This window comes from Phyllostomus hastatus, unplaced genomic scaffold (assembly GCF_019186645.2).
Source record: "Phyllostomus hastatus isolate PE091 unplaced genomic scaffold, TTU_PhHast_1.1 phas_scaffold_78, whole genome shotgun sequence".
NCBI classification, from domain to species: Eukaryota; Metazoa; Chordata; class Mammalia; order Chiroptera; family Phyllostomidae; genus Phyllostomus; species Phyllostomus hastatus.
The window spans coordinates 107,582,294-107,603,690 of record NW_025334041.1 but is presented as its reverse complement, the minus strand read 5'-3'; the positions used below and the strand labels follow the sequence as shown (position 1 = coordinate 107,603,690).

The following is a 21,397-nucleotide window of genomic DNA, read 5'->3' as shown; positions in this document are numbered from 1 at the left end:
ATTTCCCTAATGATTAACGTTAGTCATCTTTTCATATCTTTTCATGTTACCTATATATCTTCTTTGGGGAACTGTCTATTTGATTAAATTGGGCCCTCTGTTTTGTGGTTGCTCAGTTCAGATTTACGTCTGGTGTGGAACGTGAGTGCACATGCACGGGGCGGTGTGTGGTGGTCAGGAGTGTGCTTCCTCAGAGGCAGCATGCCACAGCAGAGACATGTAGCTTTGACCCCTAAAAAAACCAGCTCTACCATCTCCTAGTGCATAAGTCTGCACCTCAGACTTCTAATCCATCAGATGTTTATTACAGCATCTTTTTGGAAGAGTTGTTGTGAAGGTTGAATAAGCTAAGCAGTCTCCTAGCAAGGCCCACCAGCAAATCTGCTTTCTTTTCCTTTACCTGATTGTGCTGCTGTTACTAGTTCAGTCTCCCTTCTTTGGACCGCATAGTAAAATTGGATCTAAACATGGCATCATTGGACCCAATGGTTTATAGATTATCCAACTAATTTATTATTGGTTCAGGCAGAAACCTCAGTCCCACTAACACTTGGTTGTAACATTTAAATATCACTAGAAAAAAAGTACCCAAATAAGTAAAGCTATGGCTTTGGTGTTATGTTTTTTGTGTTTTTTTATGTTTTTTTCTTTTGTGTAGAAAATCTCTGTGTTTTTCTTTCTTAAGCCATAGTGTTATTCTTAGATAATAACTTTCAGTATAGTAGGGTTTCCAAGTAGTAATTATTTTGATTTTTTTTTAAGATTTTTTTTATTTCTCTAGGACATTCTCTATTGTTCTTGTTTTGGATCTTTCAAAACCTAATGACCTGTGGCCCACCATGGAAAATCTGATGCAAGCCACCAAGAGCCATGTTGATAAAGTGATAACGAAACTGGGAAAGACAGATTCTAAAGCAGCTTCTGAAATGAGACAGATGACATGGAATAACATGCAGAAGGACCATCCAGTGAGTTGCTGTTGAGATTATCCTTGGAATCCTTTGCCCATACATGGTTAAAGACAACACTGCAAAAACTTCTTTAATTTTTATGCATGACTTGAGATTCATTTGAAGTAGATGAACCTGCTCACTGGAAAATTATAGCAGTTTAATAAAACCTCAGTAAGAGCAAAACAAAGGAAAAGATTTCTTATGTCTTCTTAGACATCTTCTGTGATTGTTGTGGCGTATTACACCAATCAAAAGAAATCATTTAAAGTAGCAGTTTGATGTTGATTTTATAAAGTGAAGATTTAAAACACTAGACTGTACAAATGTCACCTGGCAAAAAACTAAATGAAGTTAAAAATTTGAACAAAGGTTAGAGTTTAAACAGCCTTCATCATTGTTTTATATTTTATATTCATTTATTGTCACATAGTCAGTACTTTTATCATCTGACAAGTAATTAAATTATGAAGTCACTGGTGACAAGGCAAGTCTCTAAATACAGTCATGAATGTCATCTTCTAGAAGGCTAAGAGCAGTACTTTATAATGCCCAGAGTTTGTGTGAATGTGTTTTACATAGTTAATATCAGGACAGACTAATAGCTTATGGTTCCCATGAACACAGTATAAATGCTATTGCAACAGTTAACACAAAATAGTTAAAAAAATAAAAAGGAAGACAACATGTTATATAAGAAAAGGACAGCACAGAAAAAATAAAAAATAGTAATTTAGGGAATTGGTCTTTCTAATTTTATACTTGAGATATACAGTTTTTTAAGCTAAAGTTATTGGAACAACCCCCATGTCAAGCAAGCACAGTCACATCTATAAAGAGACTTAAAATGCTATTTTTTGAATTAATTATAATAAATCAATGAAACATATTTATTAACAGGATCGTGAATTAATTGACCCATTTCCAATACCTCTGGTCATAATTGGAAGTAAATATGATATTTTTCAGGTAAGCTCTTCCACTTCCAGTTGAGTTTGTTATGCATGCCCATGCTTTGGGAGAGGAACAAAAGTAATAAGGAAACAAGAAAGTATCTCTCAGAGGGAGAGGTCAAAGAGTCACACATCTTAAAGATTTTAGAAAAGAGGATATAGTTTGGAAAGAAAATAGGTAAAGAACAATAAATGCAGGGGAATGGGGATAAGGTAGAAGATTTAGAAATGAATCTTAAACCCAGTCACTAAGGGATGGGACTTACTTCCCAACTTTTAAATTGAAGAAAGTAGAAAATTGGTTTTTCCTTATCTTTGCTCGTCAGAGAATCCTTAGGGTATTCCACTCCATGAAATGCGTGCTGATTTCTAAATTCTATTGAGCTAAGTATTTAAACAAGGGAAGATCTGGCAGTCGTAGCTCTAGAAGGTGGCCGCTATTTCTCAACTCTCTGTAGAGACAAATATCAAGGTAATGGAATCCTCCTTCTGCGGGAGTGTTCACAAAATAAAAACTGCTAAGAAACAAGCTACTTCTACATTTAATGATTTACATCTTCATGTTACTGATATTTAGTTCTCTCAGCTTGTTTTTCATTTTAATAATATATTTCCTCAGGATTTCGACTCCGAGAAGAGAAAGGTAATATGCAAGACGCTTCGATTTGTTGCACATTATTACGGAGCATCATTAATGGTTCGTACATTTTCTGTCCTTTGCGCTTGAATGCACAGTACTGAATTTGGAAAATTAATAACTTCTTGCAGTTATAAAAACTAATGCTTTTACTACTGCATATCATTTCCTCCTTCTTTCCCCCATTGCCAAAAAACCCTCATTACAGAGTGTTTTATAATGTATCTACAAAACACACTGCTATGTGGCCTGCCAGTTCTCCGGTGCAAAAGCCCTGAATAGCTTGTATCTCTGAACCCCAGTCTCACAGAGATAAAGTGGTTTTATTTATTCCTTTGTTTGTTTATTAATGTTAGTTTCCCCTTAGGAATTAAAATCTATATTCTCTTAAAAGAAAAGGTGGGGAGGACTTTTAAAATGTGTTCTTTTTTAAACTTAGAAACGTGCTCTTTGCTGCAGAGGTTAAAAACACGGACGGGGCAGCCTGTTGCCCGGGTGTTAATCTCAGGGCAGCCATGTACTAGATGAGTGATCTCGGACAAGTCCCTTCACCCCCCTTGGGCCCCAGCCTCCTCCACGGGCAGATGGACACAACCAGTGCCTTCTTCTTAGGGCTGTGAGCATTAAAAGAGGGAATACTGTGAAATGCTCCTAGCACAGGGCTGGAAACAAAGTGTCGCTCAATAAATACTTGTCGCTACAGTTATTGTCACCATTATCTTCCAGGGCAGAACCAAATTTGCTGGATAGCCTTTAATGCAATAAGACATAAAAGCATTTTTTTTTATTTTAAAAATTACCCCCCCCCCGCTCCCCATTTGGATGGCCTTTTTCCTTCTCAATCAGAGTGCTCACAGGAACCTGGAGACGACATGGCCTCGCCCCTGGCCTTCCTGACTAGCATATTGTGACTAAAAGTAATAAATACAATCTATATTTTAGATTTTTATACTTTTCAGAATACTCCAAATAAACTTCATTATGTATTTTCTTTAAAATCATCACCTTTTATGCTTGTTTGTATTTGCTTACATATTAGGTTGACAGAGTACTTTGGAATAAATTCTTCTTCACTATTTGGAAAAGATATAGAGAATTTATAGTGAATAACTCCTCTAGGGCACAGAAATGAAGACCATATGTCTCGTAGTTTCTCATTTTTGCCTCGGATAAGGCCCCATACTTAGTTGGTGAGCCCAGGGAAGTCCGGATCATTCTCTGGGAACAGACCCCGTTTGGTGATCCGCCAGGATCCAGTCTGGCCTCATGGGTACAAATCCAGATGAAGTCAGTTCTCTCGGGTCCCAACAGGCCTGGAGTTGAACATGGCCTGAAAGACCCTAGGAGATCGGGGATGAAGGAAAGCATTTGAGAAGGGCTTCACTCAGCTTTCTGTAAGCCCTAAGGATCCGAGGTTGGGTTTAGAGGAGCCCTTCTGGACCACAGAGGGAACCAGAAGCTTTTCTAGCTTCCCCAGCAGAGAAGGGAGTGGCCAATGGTTTCAGCCCCATCTTTGAATTTCACTTCCACTCCTACCCTACGCCCCGCGCATAGGAGAGAGTGGGTGCTGCTTCACCACCTTCAATGATACTCAGTTTTTTTCAACACTATAGCTGATACTTTATAATTCAGTCAAGAATACTGATTCAAATAGTATGAGCAATCTAATAAGTTAATAAAAACAAAAAGACAAAAGCATTGCTAAGTAGGACCAGATTCAGTGGAGAGCCACCAGGATGGTAGGGGACTTATAATTATTGCACATGAAGAGCAGTGTGAAATTATATTCTGTCATCTCTAGAATGTGATGACACTCTAACATTTGAGGGACTGCTCCATGGACAATGGACTAAATGTACATGCTACTCTCCTAGAGTCAAGAACAAGGAATCAATACAAAGAGTTTACCTCAAAATAAGAAATTACTTACTAGTACTCCCATTATCTGAAAACGGAATGGGTGTGTTGGGAGACGAGTCCCTAGGCGTTTAGTTTACCCACGCAGGCGCTCCACAGCTGTGTGCAGAGGGCATTTCCAAGGCAGATGGGGGGTGTGAGTTAGGAAACTTCGCATGTCCTCCCAGCCCTGTAGTCCAGTGAAATACATTTGTAATGAGGTTTTTTCCTCTCTACATAGGGGATAATAATTATTATTGTAATAATAATAATGAATAGAAATTGTATTTTTAAAATTCAATTAAAATTTTATGCATTTTTAAATGTCTCAATAGGAGCAATAAAATTGTTTCAATTAAAAAAATAAGTGTATCAAATCTTATATATTCATATGAGTATTCTTCATTGAATTCTTTTCCTGGGAGTCTGTTAATCCAGAATGAATCTTACCCTGAAAATCTATCTCTTTGCCTTAGTAGTACATTTCATTTTAGATCAAGATTGATTTTTCCACTTTCATACATCTTAGTCATTATGATTTGGCTTAGTAACTTTTCATATTTCCAAAAATCAGAGTTAGTCTTAGAAGATTTCTAGGGTAACCATATGTCCCGGTTGTCACCTGATATCTCAGCTTAATTATTAATAGTACTCACTCCCTTTCACCCTCTAAAGTGTTCTGGTCATGTCACCCTAGTCACACGCCACCACTCAGAGTACTCAGCAGCTTACTTCACAAGCTCCAAAGGCAACTCAGAAGAGGAGTCACAGAATTGTTCTTTGAGTATCAGTATTGGTAGACTAGTCTGCAGCTCCCGTGCGAAGTACTTTGAAGGCAGTAATATGTCTTTGGATGGAAAAGTCCTTTGTGATGGACACCTCCTATGTTTAACCACCAGATTGCATTTTGGCAATAAGGAGTAGCTGAAATGATCAGTGCATAAACACAGGTTTGTTAAACATCGTGCACTCATGAAGTCTAAAGAATGAGTTAAAACAAATTTATCCAGAATTCTTTCTTTTCCTTTATTCAGTTTTTTTTTGTCCACTCAAACATAAGTATTTGTTGGGCAAATAAATAGTAGTTCTCTCTGCAATCTGTACTTATTCAAAGTCATATTTATGTTACCTGTTTCTGTGATTATGAAAGCAGATTTTATAATTTATTCTTCTGGGGGGGTGTTGTTTGTTTGTTTTTCTTTTTCAGTTTACCAGTAAATCAGAAGCTCTGTTACTAAAAATACGTGGAGTTATCAACCAGTTGGCATTTGGCATTGGGAAAAGGTACTATTAAAATAGATTTTAATATCTTTTTATTGTATTATTTTTTGGTCAGTATTGTCTCATCTGACTGTTGTTCTCACCAGTCTTTCATTCCTTGACCAGGTAAATGCCCCAGCTATCTGTTCTTACAGAGATGATTTTATGTTCTCTTCTGCTTCTTATGTTCTTTAAGTGTTTTTCAGATTGACAACTAAAATGTTACAGAATAGTTTAACACCTAAATAAAATTATACTATTACACTTCTTTCCTTAACTTCATTTACTTCTTTTCCCTTGTTTTAGTAGCCTTCCCTCTTCCTTTCTTAATTGATTACAAATGGAATCAATAATTTCAGTATGTAATTTTCTTAACCTTGAGACTTTTCTTGGTTTTGACTTAAGGTAATTTGAGTCTCTCGCTTTTTTTCTCCTGTAGAACCTTTATTAGTGCTACACTTTAGGTTTGGAGATTGTTCTCTCCTTGGTTTGGAGCCAGGCTCTCACCAGCGGCTACAGCAACTCTTGGCTCTTGTGTTGACAGAGGAGTGTGGCAGGACATTTGATTGCCAAACTGAATTAGATTCTTTTTTCTTCTTATCCATGCAGCAAATCAATATGTGTGGATCAGAATAAACCACTGTTTATCACAGCAGGATTGGATTCTTTAAGTCATATAGGTTGGTGAACTTATTAAGTTTGTTCAATCTTTTTTTAATTGCTTATTGATTTCATCCTACTCCATGTTCACTTCATCGCCAGCATACCACCATTTCTGGTTTCTTTATCACTGCTGTTATTTCTTATGTATTTACTTGTATACACAGTGTCACTGCAACACATCACATTGACATATTTGTGACACAAGGGATGTCGCCCCATGAGAGACTGATTTCTGATTTCTATCCCACTAAAAAAATTTGAATGTATTTCCCTTGCCTCACTGATTTCCAGGTACTTTTACATTTTAGCTCCTTGGACTTAAAAGAAAACCAAGAGCACAGAGTGGTCAGGAAGTTCAAAGCTGTGTGTATATTAAGGGCGATGATGAAAAAACAGAGATTCAAATGATAGAATAAACCAAAAGGAACACAGTTGTACTAACTAGGTATCCCTTCACTTTTCTTCATGAAAACAGCTGACTTGTAGACTTGTAGATGCCCTAGATGCCTGAAGCAAAGGAATTTTATACTTTTGTTTGGTCAAGCACCTGTTCTTCCTACAGAAGCTGTTTTCATTTTGAAGATCATTGGGCCTCGCAACTCTTTATACTCTAATGTTGTCGTAGTGTGGTTTTCAGCTCCAGTGCACAGTGCTTTTCCTTTTATTTCCCATCCCTCATTGCTCGTACAAGCCAAAGTGGACTCGACTTCAAATGTGGAGAGATCTTTGTAATGAGATTATAGATTGAATTGGAATGAAAGGAATACTGATGGTTAAGGAGTGTTTTTTTTTAATTTTTATAATTATATTTATATTTATAATTTTTATTTTTATAATTATATTTATTGAATTGGAATGTAAGGAATACTGATGGTTAAGGAGGGATCATGGAGACTGATTTTTTTACTTTTATAATTATAATTAGCACCAACTTAACTTCAGTAACAGTAAGAAACATTTTCTAACCACATACCCAATAAACGTCTACTATCTAGAATATGTAAAGAAATCAACAGCAAAAACAAACAAACAATCCAATTAAAAGAGAGGCAAAAGACATAAGCAGACATTTCACTGAAGAGGGTACACATACAAATGGAAAATAAGTACATGAAGACATGTTTAACGTAATTATTAGGGAAATTCAAATTAAAACCACAATGAGATGTCATCTCACACTCTCAGTAAACTAAAAAACAGTGCCAACCCCAAATGCTGACAAGGATGTGAAGAAACTGGGTCACTTACACATCGATGGGGGGAATGTAAAACAGTACGGCCAGTCTTGCAAATGTGACAGCTTCTTATAAAGTAGGCACACAGCTACCATGTGCCCTAGAGATTGCTCTGTAATGTATCCCAGAGAAATGAAAACTTACATTCACATAAAAATCTGTACACAGATGTTCACAGTAACTTTATGTATAATAGCCCAAAATCAGAAACAACCTGGATTTCATTCAACAGGTGAATCAATAAACAAACTGATAATTTCTACCTTAGAATACTACTCAGCAATAAAAAGGAACAAACTGTCGATACACACAACTTGGATGAATCTCCAGGGAATTATGTTGAATGAAAAAAGCCAGCCAACAAAGGCTACATACAATATGATTCTTTTTATGTAAAATGTTTAGAAAGAGAACATTTTAGAAATGGAGGAAAGACTAGCAAATACCAGAGGTCAGGGACAAGACTGCGGGGGACAGGTGGTGTGATTATGAAACTGCGCGCATGGGGTCGTTGTGACAATGGGGTCATTCGGTCTCTTGACTGGCAGTGGATACTTGAACCAACAGAGGTGACAAAATTCTATGGAACTTAATACACACACACACAAGTGACAAGTGGAAACCTTGGGAAAGCTGAATAAGATCCATGGGTTGTATCAATCTCTTTCCCACCAAGGTGTAAGGAGGCCCTGAAAGATCAACGGTGAAACAGTTTTAGTGAACAGCATAGATGCTGAAACACAATGAAAAAAATCTGAGATTACAGATTGAAAATTACCAAGAAGTAGTGCAAAATTTTTGAAAATTTCAAATGAAATTATATAAGCAATATATAAAGACCTTATCCTTATAAAATGTCAAAATAGAACATATAAGGATCAAGTACCATATGTATCTTTCCAGACCACTTTCTATGCATGTGTATATGATATAAAAAAAAATCTGTTTTAACATAATTGTATCGTCCTATATCTATCATTCTGAAATTTGTCTTTTTCTCAATGTGCCTTAGTAGTTTTTCCATATTAAGTTGTATATACAAGCAGGTCTCTTTGATATTTTGACTGCTGGATAGTGTTACACAGTAATTCAGTCCATCATTCTCCTAGCGATGGCCTTTTCAGTGGTGGCCTATTTTTCGCAAATGAAGTGATGCTGCAGTGTGAAATCCTCAGCACACATATGCAGGTGTTTTAGGCTAAATACCCAAAGCTGGAATTCTTCATTAATAGGGCACGATCTTTTTTAGTATTTTAATAAATAGTATATGTAGTTGTGCCGAACTACCCTCCAGATTAGCTGTCCCAATTTGCACTCTCGCCAACAGCACATAAGACTCTCTGTTTTCTTACAAACGCACATGCACAGGAGAATATCAAGCTTGTATATTTTTGCCTGGTAGCGATTGAAGTGTGGGGAAAGAGAACTCCAGTTTCCTCATCACTGTCTCCTCTTCGTCTGGTTCGGGACCTGCCTGACTGTGCTGTGTTGGGGTGAACTTCAGCTGTGATTGTAACAGGGAGAAGGGACATGAGTGATCTAAGATTTATACTTTTCCAAGTGTCGTCCATTTTACTGACAGAGTTTGAATATTTTGATCGGTGTCATCATTGAAGTAAACCTTCCAATTTTAGGGTCTCCTCCTGTTCCCGATAATGACATTGGAAAGTTTCATGCCCGTACACCAATGGAGTTGTGGAAAAAAGTGTATGAGAAGCTTTTTCCACCAAAGGTATATATTTCTAATTCCTTTAAAGCAAGAATTTTTAGCACTATTCAACAGTTGTTGGGAAATGTTCCAATGGGCCTATCATGATCATTTTGTTTTCAACTCTCATGCTCAAAAATTAAACAGTCACTTAAAATCTACTGTATATGAGGCACTGTGGGTGGGTAAAGCAGGGGTTAAGACACAGTTCCTGCTCCTCTTTCAAACAGATCTCTGTGGCTGTTAGACAAGGGAGACACAATCATGTGAAAGGGGGGGAAGGGAGAGGACCTGGTGGAATTTGAAATGGCCCTCAGGGGTGGTGATTAATGGCCATCGAGAGCCTTGTGGCTGGCTGAGGGATGGGAACTGGGTCTGTGAGACGGGGGGCATTGAAGGTTTGGGGTTATGGGCATGGAATGATTTGGAGAATTGTCATTTCAGAGTACCAACACACTAAAAGATATCAAGGACCCCGCAAAAGACCCTCAGTATGCTGAAAGTGAAGTTGATGAAATGAGAATTCAGAAGGATCAGGTATTATCCTAAACATTTTTTTAAATTTCATCTTGAATTATCAAAAAAATTTGTCTAGAATTCCGTAGATTTTTCTTGATGATTTCCTTAATAGGTTTTTTTCTTTACTATACAATTATCTAAATAGTACATCTTTACTCTGGAAAAAATAAAAATCTGATATGCATCAAGAAGAAGTTAAAAGTCAGCTATCACTCCACCACCCAGAGATAACTCAATGTTCACATATCCTTTTTGGATTTTTCAGCTTACAATGGGTAGCGATTCTTACCTTGCTGCTGGGGTGATGCTCTGATAATATTCTTTTGTGTGTGGGCTTATTTAAAAGGGCATGTTTTTTATTAGGACATTATACATACCTATACTTTTTTGTACAAGAAAAATTAACTACTACCGATTGGAAAGCACACAAACGTAGCTGAAAACTCCCAGGAGAGGGTCTCTCAGGAGAGTGGTTAGAAGTGGAGAACTCTGTCCATGCCCAGGTAGCACTGTTTATGATACACAAGGCTGAGGTAAGAATGCAAAACCTGGTAAATTTATCATGACCCAACACTTAGATCTTTTTCCCAGATCTCCTCCCCAGATCTCCTCGTAGTCTGATAAAATGAGACATTATGTGGAGTCTGGCCTTGTGTAGTAAGCTTTTTCAGAGTGAGCACTATAAACTGAGTGCCCTGACAGCCTCTCGGGAGGGACTCATGGAGCCACACTGTAGCAAGGATAACAGACACAGCCATCCACTGGGTATTTCTCTCAGCACTATCCTTCTGCCCTCAGGGGCCCTGGCACAAGCAAACGAAACATTTTATTTAGGTCTAGTCAAGAAGACTTTTGAAACGTATGCTATGGATATTTAGAGGGGTTGTAGCTGTAGCAAAGTAACAGGCATGTTGCAAGTCCTATCAAAAGTCCAATGGCCTATTTCAACAGAAATAGATAAAACAACTCTAAAGTGTGTATGGAACTACAAAGGCCCAAGTAGTCAAAGCAAGCTGAAAAAAGAACAAAGCTGGAGGCATCATGCTTCCTGATTTCAAAGTATATCAAAAAGTTTTAGGAATTAAAAACAGTGTGGTGCTGGCATGAAAACACACACACAGATCGATGGAGCAAAATAAACCCACGCATATATGGTCAATTAACTTACGACAGAGGAGCTAAGGATATGCAGTGTGAGAAGGGACAATCTGTCACTTCAATAAACAATTTTGGGAAAATTGGACAGCCACATGCAAAAAATGAAACTGGACCACTGTCATGCATCATACACAATAATTAATTCAAAATGGGTTAAAGACTTGATATAATACCTGAAACCACAGAGCTCCTAGAAGAAATATAGACAGTAAGTTCTCTGATAATTGGTCTTCTCAGTGATTTTTTTTGTGTTTGACAACAAAACCAAAGGTAACAAAAGCAAAAGTAAATGAATGGGACTACATCAAACTGAAATGCTTCTGAACAGCAAAGGAAACTGTCAACAAAATGAAAAGGCAGCCAACTGAATGGGAGAAATATCTGCAAAACATATACCTAACAAGGAGTTAATATCCAAAATATGTAAAGAACTTAAACAATTCAACACCAAATAAAAAATCCAATTAAAAATGGGCAAAGGAACTGAATAGACATTTTTTTTATAAAGAAGGCATACAGATGGTCTACAGGTACATGAAAAGATGCTAAATATCACTAATCATCAGGGAAATGCAAATTAAAAACCACAGTGAGATAGTACCTTACACCTGTCAGAATAGCTATTATCAAAAAGACAAATAACAAGTGTTGGTGAGGATGTGGAGAAAAGAGAACACTTGTGTACTGTTTGTGAGAATGTAAAATGGTAGGGTCACCATGAAAATGAGTTTAGAGGTTCCTCGAAAAATTAAAAGTAGAACTACCATGTGATCTAGCAATTCCACTTCTGGGTATTTATCCTAAGAAAATGAAGACACTGATTCAAAAAGACATATGCACCCTCATATTCATTGCAGCACTACTTACAATAATAGCTAAGACATGGAAACAACCTAAATGTCCATTGACAGAAGAATGGGTAAGGAACACACACACAAACACAGTGGAATGTTATCTAGCCATAAAATATAATGAAATCTTGCCATTTACCACAGCATGGATGGACCTTGACAGTGTATGTCAGATAGAGAAAGACAAGTACCATATGATCTCATTTATATATGGAATCTAAACAACAACAAAAACCAAGTTCATAGATACAAAGAACAGATTGGTGGGTGACAAGCCAAATGGGGGAAGGGAGTCAAAAAGCACAAACTTCCAGGTATAAAATAAGTCATGGTGATATACGGTACAACGAGTATAGTTACACATACTGTGTTGTGTATGTGAAAGTTGCTAAGAGAGCAGATTTTAGTTCTCATCACAAGAAAAAAAATCTGTAACTATTTGTTGACAGATGTTGACTTATGGTTGTGATCACTTGACAATATATACAAATATTGAATCATTATGTTGTACATCTGAAACTTAGGTAAGGTTGTATGTCTATTATACTTCAATTTCAAAAAAAGTGAGCGGCATGTTGTAAGAACAGTAAAATGTCCTCAAGTAACCTTTATTATGTGTACATCTCGGCTATAGAGATTAGTTGGAAGTCCTCCCTGAATTAATATTTACCTAGAAGTCAGTGACTAACTGCCATTGTTGATAAGAGTATCTGTTTATATTGCATAATGATCCCTTTTATTACATTTATGTGCATAAATATTATTAAAGGGCTAGGGTATTTCTGAGTATCATGAGTTTTCACATTCAAATCCATCTTCCCTAACTGATGTAAAACTGTAAGAATTTTGAGTGGAACGGGAAAGCAGCAGACCCATAGCACTTATATAATATAATCACTCTTTGCTCAATTCTTGTGCCACACTGCACCTCATTAAATTCTGTACTCTTGGCTGACAGATTTTTTTAACCTGCCTAAAATGTTATAATATACTAATTTTGCCTCTAAACAAGTTTCATTTGTGATATTTCAGTAGATAAATTGCATTGATTTCAGTGTGCACAATTAGGACCTTAACATAATTTTATGCTTCTGCTTTAAAGTTACCCTAATGAGTACCAGTTGATGCTCAACTATTTAACTGATATCCAAACTTGATTTTATGGTATCCAATATTTTAATTTGTGTATTATTTCATGTTCTTCCAAAGTAGTTTCAGGGCCTTACATTGTTTATATTCGTGTTCTGATTCACACAGAAGCTGACTTAAGCATGAGAAAATTCTCCATAAATCGTGAAATATTCTTAATACTTTCTCTCTAAACATTTAAAAATACATTTTCTTTTTTTATATGGACAAGAGAGTTAATGCCAACTTTATTAACACAGCCAATGAAAGATTTCATCTATAAAAACCCAGCCATTTGTCTACCATTCTTTCTTCATGTTGCCTATCTTTTTATTTTTTATTATGATTTATTCCCACTTAACATTTTTCAGTGAAAATAGCAATATAACTTTTTATTTCACTTGATTTGCCACTTGGAGCAATAATATTCATTTAAAAAGTCTTGCTCAGGGTATTCCGTAATTACAGAAAAGTCTGTCCTCACTGTAATGCTTAAAGAAGTCTCTGCTGTGCTCTGTGTCTGCATGCTTCTAACCCAGATGGTTACTTGGGATTCTTGTGCTTCTTGGAAGGAAAGAGGACATCCTGTTTCATTAAAACAGAGTGGGGGGCCGGCCTGGAGCCTGCCTGAGACCAGATGTGATCCTCCTATTGACTCTCCCCCCACCCCCAAGTTCCATGATTAGTGGCTTAAATAATCATCAGGAATAAAACAAAAAAATAAAGTTCAGGCATTGGCAGTGAAATTAGACCACATTACTTCTAAGATGGAGAGGCTAGTTCATGACTAGTCCATTCAGTTTGTCCAACCTTTGAGCCTTCAGAACAGCCTCCAGGCATATAATTAGTCAGTAAGCAAGAAAGATGTGTCTGTCAGTCTGCCCCTAAAAAACTGCATTTAAACCACACTGCTGCCCACTAATCCTGCTGGTGGAGGAGGCACGAGACACAACATTCCATCCTACCTTGTGTAAGTCTGTGGTAGTGGGACACGTCATTTGCGACGGCTCTCCACAGTTGCTCTTGCTCCCACTCCCACAGATGCGTGGACATCCTCCCAGTCTGCAGAGTCAGTCTTCGCAGGTCTGAGGATCGGTCTCAAGGCCCCTTGCACCTTTCCTGTAGACTAAGTATTTTTACTGATGAACTCTCTTTTCTCCAATTACTCAAAGTTCTTTCTTTTTAAATTGTATTTCTTGATTATGCTGTTACAGTCATCCCAATTTTCTCCCTTTGCTCCCCTCCACCTAGCACTCCCCCACCCCCACTCCCTCAAGCACTGCCCACGACATTGTTCATGTCCACGGGTCATGTGTATAAGCATATTGGCTGCTCCATTTCCTATACTGTACTGTACATCCCCATGGCTATTTTATAATGCCTGCTTGTACTTCCTAATCCCCCCTCACCTCTTCACTCGTTCCCCCACAGTCCCCTCCCACCTGGCAACCATTAAAATGCTCTCTGTTCCATGATTCTGTCGCTGTTCTTGTTTGCTTGCTTTGTTTTTAGGTTCAGTTGTTGATAGATATGTATTTCTTGCCATTGTATTGTTCATAGTTTTGATCTTTTTCTTAAATAAGTCCTTTTAACATGTCATACAATAATGGTTTGGTGATGATGAACTCCTTTAGTTTTTTCTTATCTGGGAAGCTTTTTATCTGCCCTTTGATTCTAAATGATATCTTTGCTGGGTTCATGACTTTGAATATTGCTTGCCAATCCCTTCTAGCCAGCAAAATTTCTTTTGAGAAATCACTGACAGTCTTATGGGACCTGCCCCCCCACCCCGTGGGTGACTAACTGCTTTTCTCTTGCTGCTTTTAGGACTGTTTATCTTTAACCTTTGGGCCTTTTAATTATGATGTGTCTGGACTGGGCCTCTTTGCATCCATCTTGTTTGGGACTCTGTGCTTCCTAGACTTGTGTATTTCCTTCACCAATTAGAGAAGTTTCTTTCATTATTTTTTTCAAATAGATTTCCAATTTCTTGTTCTTTTGCATCTCCTTCTGAAACCCCTATAAAGTGAATGTTGGAAAGCTTAAAGTTGTCCCAGAGGCTGCTTACACTATCCTAGTTTTTTTTGTTTGTTTGTTTTTGGATTCTTTTTTCTTCTTGTTCTGATTAGTTCCAGATCATTGATTTGACTCTCAGCTTCATCCATTCTATTCTTGATTCCCTGTAAATTATTCTTTATTTCAATTAATGTATCTTTTGTTTTTGACCAGATCATTTTTATGCTGTTAAGGTCCTCCCTAAGTTCCTTGAGTAGCCTTCTAACCAGTGTTTTGAACTCTGCATCTGATAGGATAGATTGCTTATCTCTATTTCATTTAGCTCTTTTTCTGGAGTTTTGATCTGTTCTTTCATTTGGGCCATGTTTCTTTGTCTCCTCATTTTGGCGGCCTTCCTGTGTTTGTTTCTATGTACTAAGTAGAGCTGCTATGACTCCCTCTCTTGGTAGCATGGCCTAATGTCATAGGTGTCCTTTAGGGTCTCATGGCACAGCCTCCCCCAACACCCAACTTGGGTACTTGAGGTGCACCCTTTGTGTGGGCAGAGTACACCCTCCTCTTGTAATTGAGCCTTGGTTGCTGTTGGCAGGTCAGTAGGAGGTATTTTCCCAGGCCAGTCAACTGCAAAGACTGGCTGTGACCACTGACCACCAACCTGCACCATCTGTGGAAGATCAGCTGTTCAAGGGCAGTGTGGTGGTGCTCCAACATGGTCTATAGCTGGCCACTGGGTGTGCAAGCTCTGGGTCTCCCAGGTAGTGCAGGCCAAAATCAGCCCCCATCTGTGTCTACCCAGGCTTACCATGCATGTGCTGTAAAGCAACCTGAGATGGCTGTTACTCGTGCTGGTCTTGGAGATTCCCAGACAAAGCCAAGCTGTGAATCTAGGGTGACTGCTGCCAGTGTCAGGCCTGGGGCCACTTAGCAAGAGGTATGGGGGGCTAGGAGCTTACTGAAGCTGGCTTTGCTTGTTTGGCTGGATTTAGGACATTGTATAGCATGAGCCAAGACCAGCCATTCATATGGAAAAGTTACTCTTCACAGTTTGGGTGGGTTCATAAGTTGGATGGGACAGAGTCTCTGAGGATCTCCAGGGTGTGGCAAAGAGTGTTGATGGTGTCTCTCAGATATGGCATCCGCCTGCGAGCTCTGTGGCTCTGGGGGAAGAGGGCTCAGAAAAAAGACAATGGCCTCTGCTTGCCTGTCTGACTGGGAGAAAACTGTCCCCCAGCTCCTGCCTTGATGCCACATACTTCAGTTCCTTTCAAGCCACTGGTGCATTTTAAGCTGCTATCCTGGTGCTGGAGCTCAGAGAGAGAGAGTCTGAGTAAGTCCATGTGGGTTTTTTAAGGGGAAGTGCTTGGGAATCCAGCAGTTTTTCCACTGACTCAATCCCTGCTGAGTTTTGCAACCAGGAGTTATGGCAACTTATCTTCCGGCACTGGGGCCTGGTGTGTCCCTGGGACTCCTCAGTCCAGAGACAGACCTCCTGAATTCTTATACACCATGTGTTGGGTGTGGACCAGCCTGTTCCGCATCTCCACCCCTCCTACCAGTCTGGATGGATGTGGTTTCTTTAATTCTGTCATTGTTAGACTTCCCTTCAACTTGATTTCTGATGGTTCTAAGTGTTGGTTGTTCTATATTTTAGTTGTAATTTTGATGTGGTTGTGTGAGGAGGTGAGCCATGCTTACCTAGCAAAGTTCTCTCTTTTGCCAGACCTCACATGGTCACCAGAAAATACTTCTTCGGTATTTACTATTTCTTATAGCCCTCTAATTTTCTTTTAAATTTCATTTATTTATTTGTAGAGAGAAGGTAAGGGAGGGAGAGAGAGAAGGAGAGAAACATCGATTGGTTGCCTCTTGAGTGTGCCCTTACTGGGGTCTAAACCTGTAACCCAGGCATGTGCCCTGACCGGGAATCAAACCAGAGACAAATTGGTTCACAGGATGGCGCTCAATCCACTGAGCCACACCAGCCAGGGCAGCCCTCTAGTTTTAAAGCATTCCTGATTTTAAGGGAATGTGAGTATAGAAAGTATTTGCTTAAAGAACAAGTACTTGCTGACCCCGTCTACCTCTTTTCTATTTTTATTGTCACAGAAAAGAAAAAGTTGGGTAAACAATTATTTTTAAGGTCTTCTTGGCAAACCATACATATCTATTTTGAATTTTTGTTTTCTAAAACTACAGTTTACATTCCATGTTATTCTGTAGTAGTTTTAGATGTATAGCATAGTTAGATATTTGTGGACTTTACAGAGCTGTCCCCCCCAGTATCGAATCCCTGTTTTTTAAAATCAACTTGCTTATAATCTGTAGGCTTATAATTTAAACATACACATAGATTTATGTATTTAGGGGAAAATGTTCTTACTATCCTTTATTGAAGATGCTGTTTAAGCATTATAGTACTGTGATCCATTTATATTTGAAAACTTTAGAGATTTTTAAGAGGCAAGATGGGAACCATTCTTGGTTTTGCTTTCACTTTTCAAATGACTCTCTAAAGCAGCCACAAAGAATTGCAGTGTAAAGAAAACCCCTCTTACTTGCTAGGCCTTTGAACCATTCTCACATTATTTTGAGTTCACATAATAGCAGTACTGAAGGATCTAGTAGACACGGTGAGTTCTGTATCGTACTAGTTAGTTATTCTTTATCCCCACTCTGGCATGGCCTGTGTGACCAGCCTCGTTCTTCTAAGTTTGCTGTCTGAGGAAGGGACATACTACCAGCAAAGAATCCGAAAGCAGTGTTCTCATCTTTAAAAAAAAAAAAGATTTTATTTTTAGAAAGGGGAAGGGAGGGAAAAAGAGGTGGGGAGAAACATCAATGTGTGGGTGCCTTGAGTGCCCCGCACTGGGGACCTGGCCTGCAACCCAGGCATATGCCCTGACTGGGAATCAACTGGTGACCCTTTGCTTCACAGCCTGCGCTCAATCCACTGAGTCACGCCAGCCAGGGCAATGCCCTCATTTTTATCACTGGTGAAAATAATTGCTGGGGCTTATTTTATGACTTACCAGTCTTTGAAACCATAAGTAGTAGATAACTGGTGACCTGAACTAACTGCATTAGAACAAATAAACCATGTTGTAAAGACTTCATTGGAGTTATCAGAATAAAAATTCTTCCAAAGTCTATATAGTTTTGAGACTTTTAACATTTAAATTTTAATGACTTAGAGTATAGGTATGAATGAGGCAGTCTGCAATTTTTCTGAAAATGAGATGGGAATTTTCTTTTCAGAGCAACTGTGAAGTTCAACTATGTTAGCAAAAGGGCAGTGACTGCCTTGTCGTGCAGGGCGATCACTTTTGGCTTATCTAAAATAACAGTTTAGACATTGAACAACATGTAAGAGGCTGGGAGGAGGTAGTCCCTTAGATGATCGCTTTTGCATGTCACTGGTGTCATGGAAGATTTCCACTCCCATGAAAATTTATCTCTATTTTATGAATTGTAATAATTATAAAATAGTCTCGGAGATGTAGTGTACAGCATAGGGAATATAAGGAACAATATTGTAATAGCATACTATTACAATACTATGTATAGTACCAGGTGGGTACCGGAAATATTGGGAGAATCACTTTGTAAAGGATGTGATTATCTGACTGCCATGCAAGTATAGAAGGAATGTCCAGAAAGTATCCAGCCATGGAATATGAAAAATAGAGACATTTATTGAAGATACAAGATACTAGAAACATTGTACATAGGACAATGACGCCTCAGTCCCCTTCAAAGTAGGCACATTGCGACCTCACACAGTTCTCCCAATTGCCATCAGCTGCCTCATCGTATTTTCCTAAATCATCGACAATTTGAAATCTTTTCCCTTTCAAAGGCGATTTTAGTTTTGGGAAAAGCCAGAAGTCTTAGGGTGCCAAATCTGGGCTGTATGGGGACTGAGTCACCTGGGTGATTTGATGTTTCACCAAAAAACCCTGAACAAGATGGGATGAATTAGTGGGCATGTTGTCTGATAAAGCTGCCAATCACCAGTTGCCCATTGCTGTGGTGTTCTGAATCATCTGAATAGTTTCCACATAAGAAGGTCAAGCTTAATGCATAATTTGATGCAGATTCATTGCTCTACTCGCTCAGTCATTTTGAATGTGACATCCACACAGTACACATGCTCACTCAACAGCATCTACCACCCCCAATGACTAGTACTGTGAGGTCATCATTGTTCACACATGCACATTCTAGTCCACTCTCCTTGGCTGCCAGGTTACATCAATGTCGCACTCAACTGTTTTCGTTATATTAACAATGGTCTAGACAGACCTTGTCATATATAATGGAAAACGGAAGTGTCCTGCTCTCTCTCCAGCTATTTGCTTTTTTCACATACATAGGACCACCATTATTTTTGCTGGCTGGTTGTGAAGCCACGTGTGAATGCAGACTGATGTATTTAACCAGTCTTTACTGGAAGATCATCTAAATTGCTCCCAATTGTGTGTCGATATACCCAGTGCAGTGTCTTCACTAACTTCAAGTAGGTTTTGCAAGAGTTGAACAGCAAAACAATTTAAAAATAAGGTCATTTTTCAATACCTAAAGTATGACAAATAGTTTATTTTATTAGTTGAAGACAACTCGTATGTACTATATAGTATATAATTTTGTCTGAAACTTTATTAAATTAATCTCTAAGTGCTGCTTAAGCTACCCAGAAATTCCACTCTACATTCTAGAAAATAAATACTAAGTATCATCATTTACGAAATAATTGTCAAGAAATTCTGAGAATGCTGTAAAAGACATATTGTTCTATCTAAAACTGCTAAGGGAGTTTTAAGATGCCTAGTTTAATTTTTAAAGTTGATTTTTTTAAAGTACTATCATACATATTTTTGTTTTAGGAACTGGAACAATACAAAAGAAGTTCTTCCAAGTCTTGGAAACAAATTGAGCTGGATTCTTAAACCTCACTCAACAATAGTGTATTTATTTCTTCTTCCCCAAATACAAGTAAGATTATTTTATTAATATTAGCTAATTAATAAATTAGCTATTTGTTATTAGTAAATAATATTAAAAATAGCCAATTCACAAACTAGCCATTGTGGTAATAGATGAAGAAAGTTAAGATGTGTAATTTATTAAAGGAAAAGTGAATTTCTTGTATTAGTGCCACTCCCAGGATATTTGCAAGTGTTTTAAAAGGGAAAAAATGTGTAACTATGTGTAATTTTTTTAAAATAAAAAGAATCTTCTGCTACCTACCTCTACCACGGTTAAGTAATATATACTTGGTTCAGCAGTTATAAGTTTCTGCTTCTGTGTTGTCGGGAATACAAAAGCATGGGCATCTAGCAGCAGTTATGCATAAGGTGAAATACTCACAGTAGACACACTCCTTCTCTGAGGAGTCCTCTGCTGTGGCTGGCAGGAAACTGGAATTGGGCTCACATTCACCAGCATCCTAATTTCCCCAAATGGTGAGGCACAAACGTACCTGGAGGAAATGCACATGCCCGAGTCCCCACACACAGAAATCCAGATTCAGTGCGTCTGTGGTGGGGCTCCAGAAACTGCATCTTTAAATCAGTACCTCTGGTGATTGTGGCAGTTTTTCAGTGTAAGTTTTGGAAGAACAGCCAGTATTAAGGAGATATTCTGTCAATAAGCATACCAAAACTCCATGAGTTGGTAATAACCAAGATTATTTCCAAGGTGGAATAGCTTTTAAGATGCCTTCCCAGTCTTGTAGGTTTGTGTATCTGCTATCCAAGTTCAACTTGGAGTAAGTAGAATTGCTGTTATTAACCAGGAAAATTATTTACTGTGTTCTTCCATTTCCACTGTAAAGTATGTTGACTCTAACATGTCATGCACCCAGCTTGAAGGAAGCACACCTACTAACCCCAAGAACACCAGGACTGATGAGTGGTATGTGAGTGAATAGCCAGCCTCCTGATTGTTGCCATGAAATAAGACTGCCTAGAGCAGCTGCAGTACATGTGGTTCCGGCACTGTTGAGAACAGTGTTGGCAGCTCGTGTACAAGGAACCTCAGCTTACAGAGCGGACAGGCACCATGCCAGAGTGCGGTGGAGAAAGAGCTCCCTTCAAATTAACAGTGAGTGTTGGTGGGAATGCAGACTGGTGCAGCCACTGTGGAAAATAGTATGGAATTTTCTCAGAAAACTAAAAATGGAACTGCCTTTTGACCCCACAATTTCACTGCTGAGATTATACCCTAACAACCCTGAAACACCAATCCAAAAGAACCTATGCACCCCAAAGTTCATAGCAGTGCTATTTACAATAGCCAAGTGCTAGAAGCAACCTAAGTGCCCATCAGTAATGAGTGGGTTAGAAACTATGATACATTTACATGATGGAATACTACACAGCAGAAAGAAAGAAGGAGCTCCTACCCTTCATGACAGCATGGATG

General features: G+C 38.4%; 1 protein-coding gene across 2 annotated transcripts in view; it reads left to right on the top strand.

The window, feature by feature from the left end:
* DYNC2LI1 (dynein cytoplasmic 2 light intermediate chain 1) overlaps positions 1–20,216 on the top strand; it is a 32,198-nt gene extending 11,982 nt beyond the window's left edge. Inside the window, exons 6-13 of one of the 2 annotated variants that reach the window (XM_045827813.1) lie at positions 782–968; positions 1,851–1,919; positions 2,523–2,600; positions 5,644–5,720; positions 6,306–6,376; positions 9,229–9,326; positions 9,747–9,839; positions 19,858–20,216. In XM_045827813.1, the coding sequence (XP_045683769.1) occupies positions 782–968; positions 1,851–1,919; positions 2,523–2,600; positions 5,644–5,720; positions 6,306–6,376; positions 9,229–9,326; positions 9,747–9,839; positions 19,858–19,920 (736 nt within the window). In that variant the 3' untranslated portion in view covers positions 19,921–20,216. The remainder of the gene's footprint in view (positions 1–781; positions 969–1,850; positions 1,920–2,522; positions 2,601–5,643; positions 5,721–6,305; positions 6,377–9,228; positions 9,327–9,746; positions 9,840–19,857) is intronic. The other variant, XM_045827814.1, reaches the window with a different exon arrangement.
* The last annotated feature ends 1,181 nt before the right edge of the window (positions 20,217–21,397 follow it).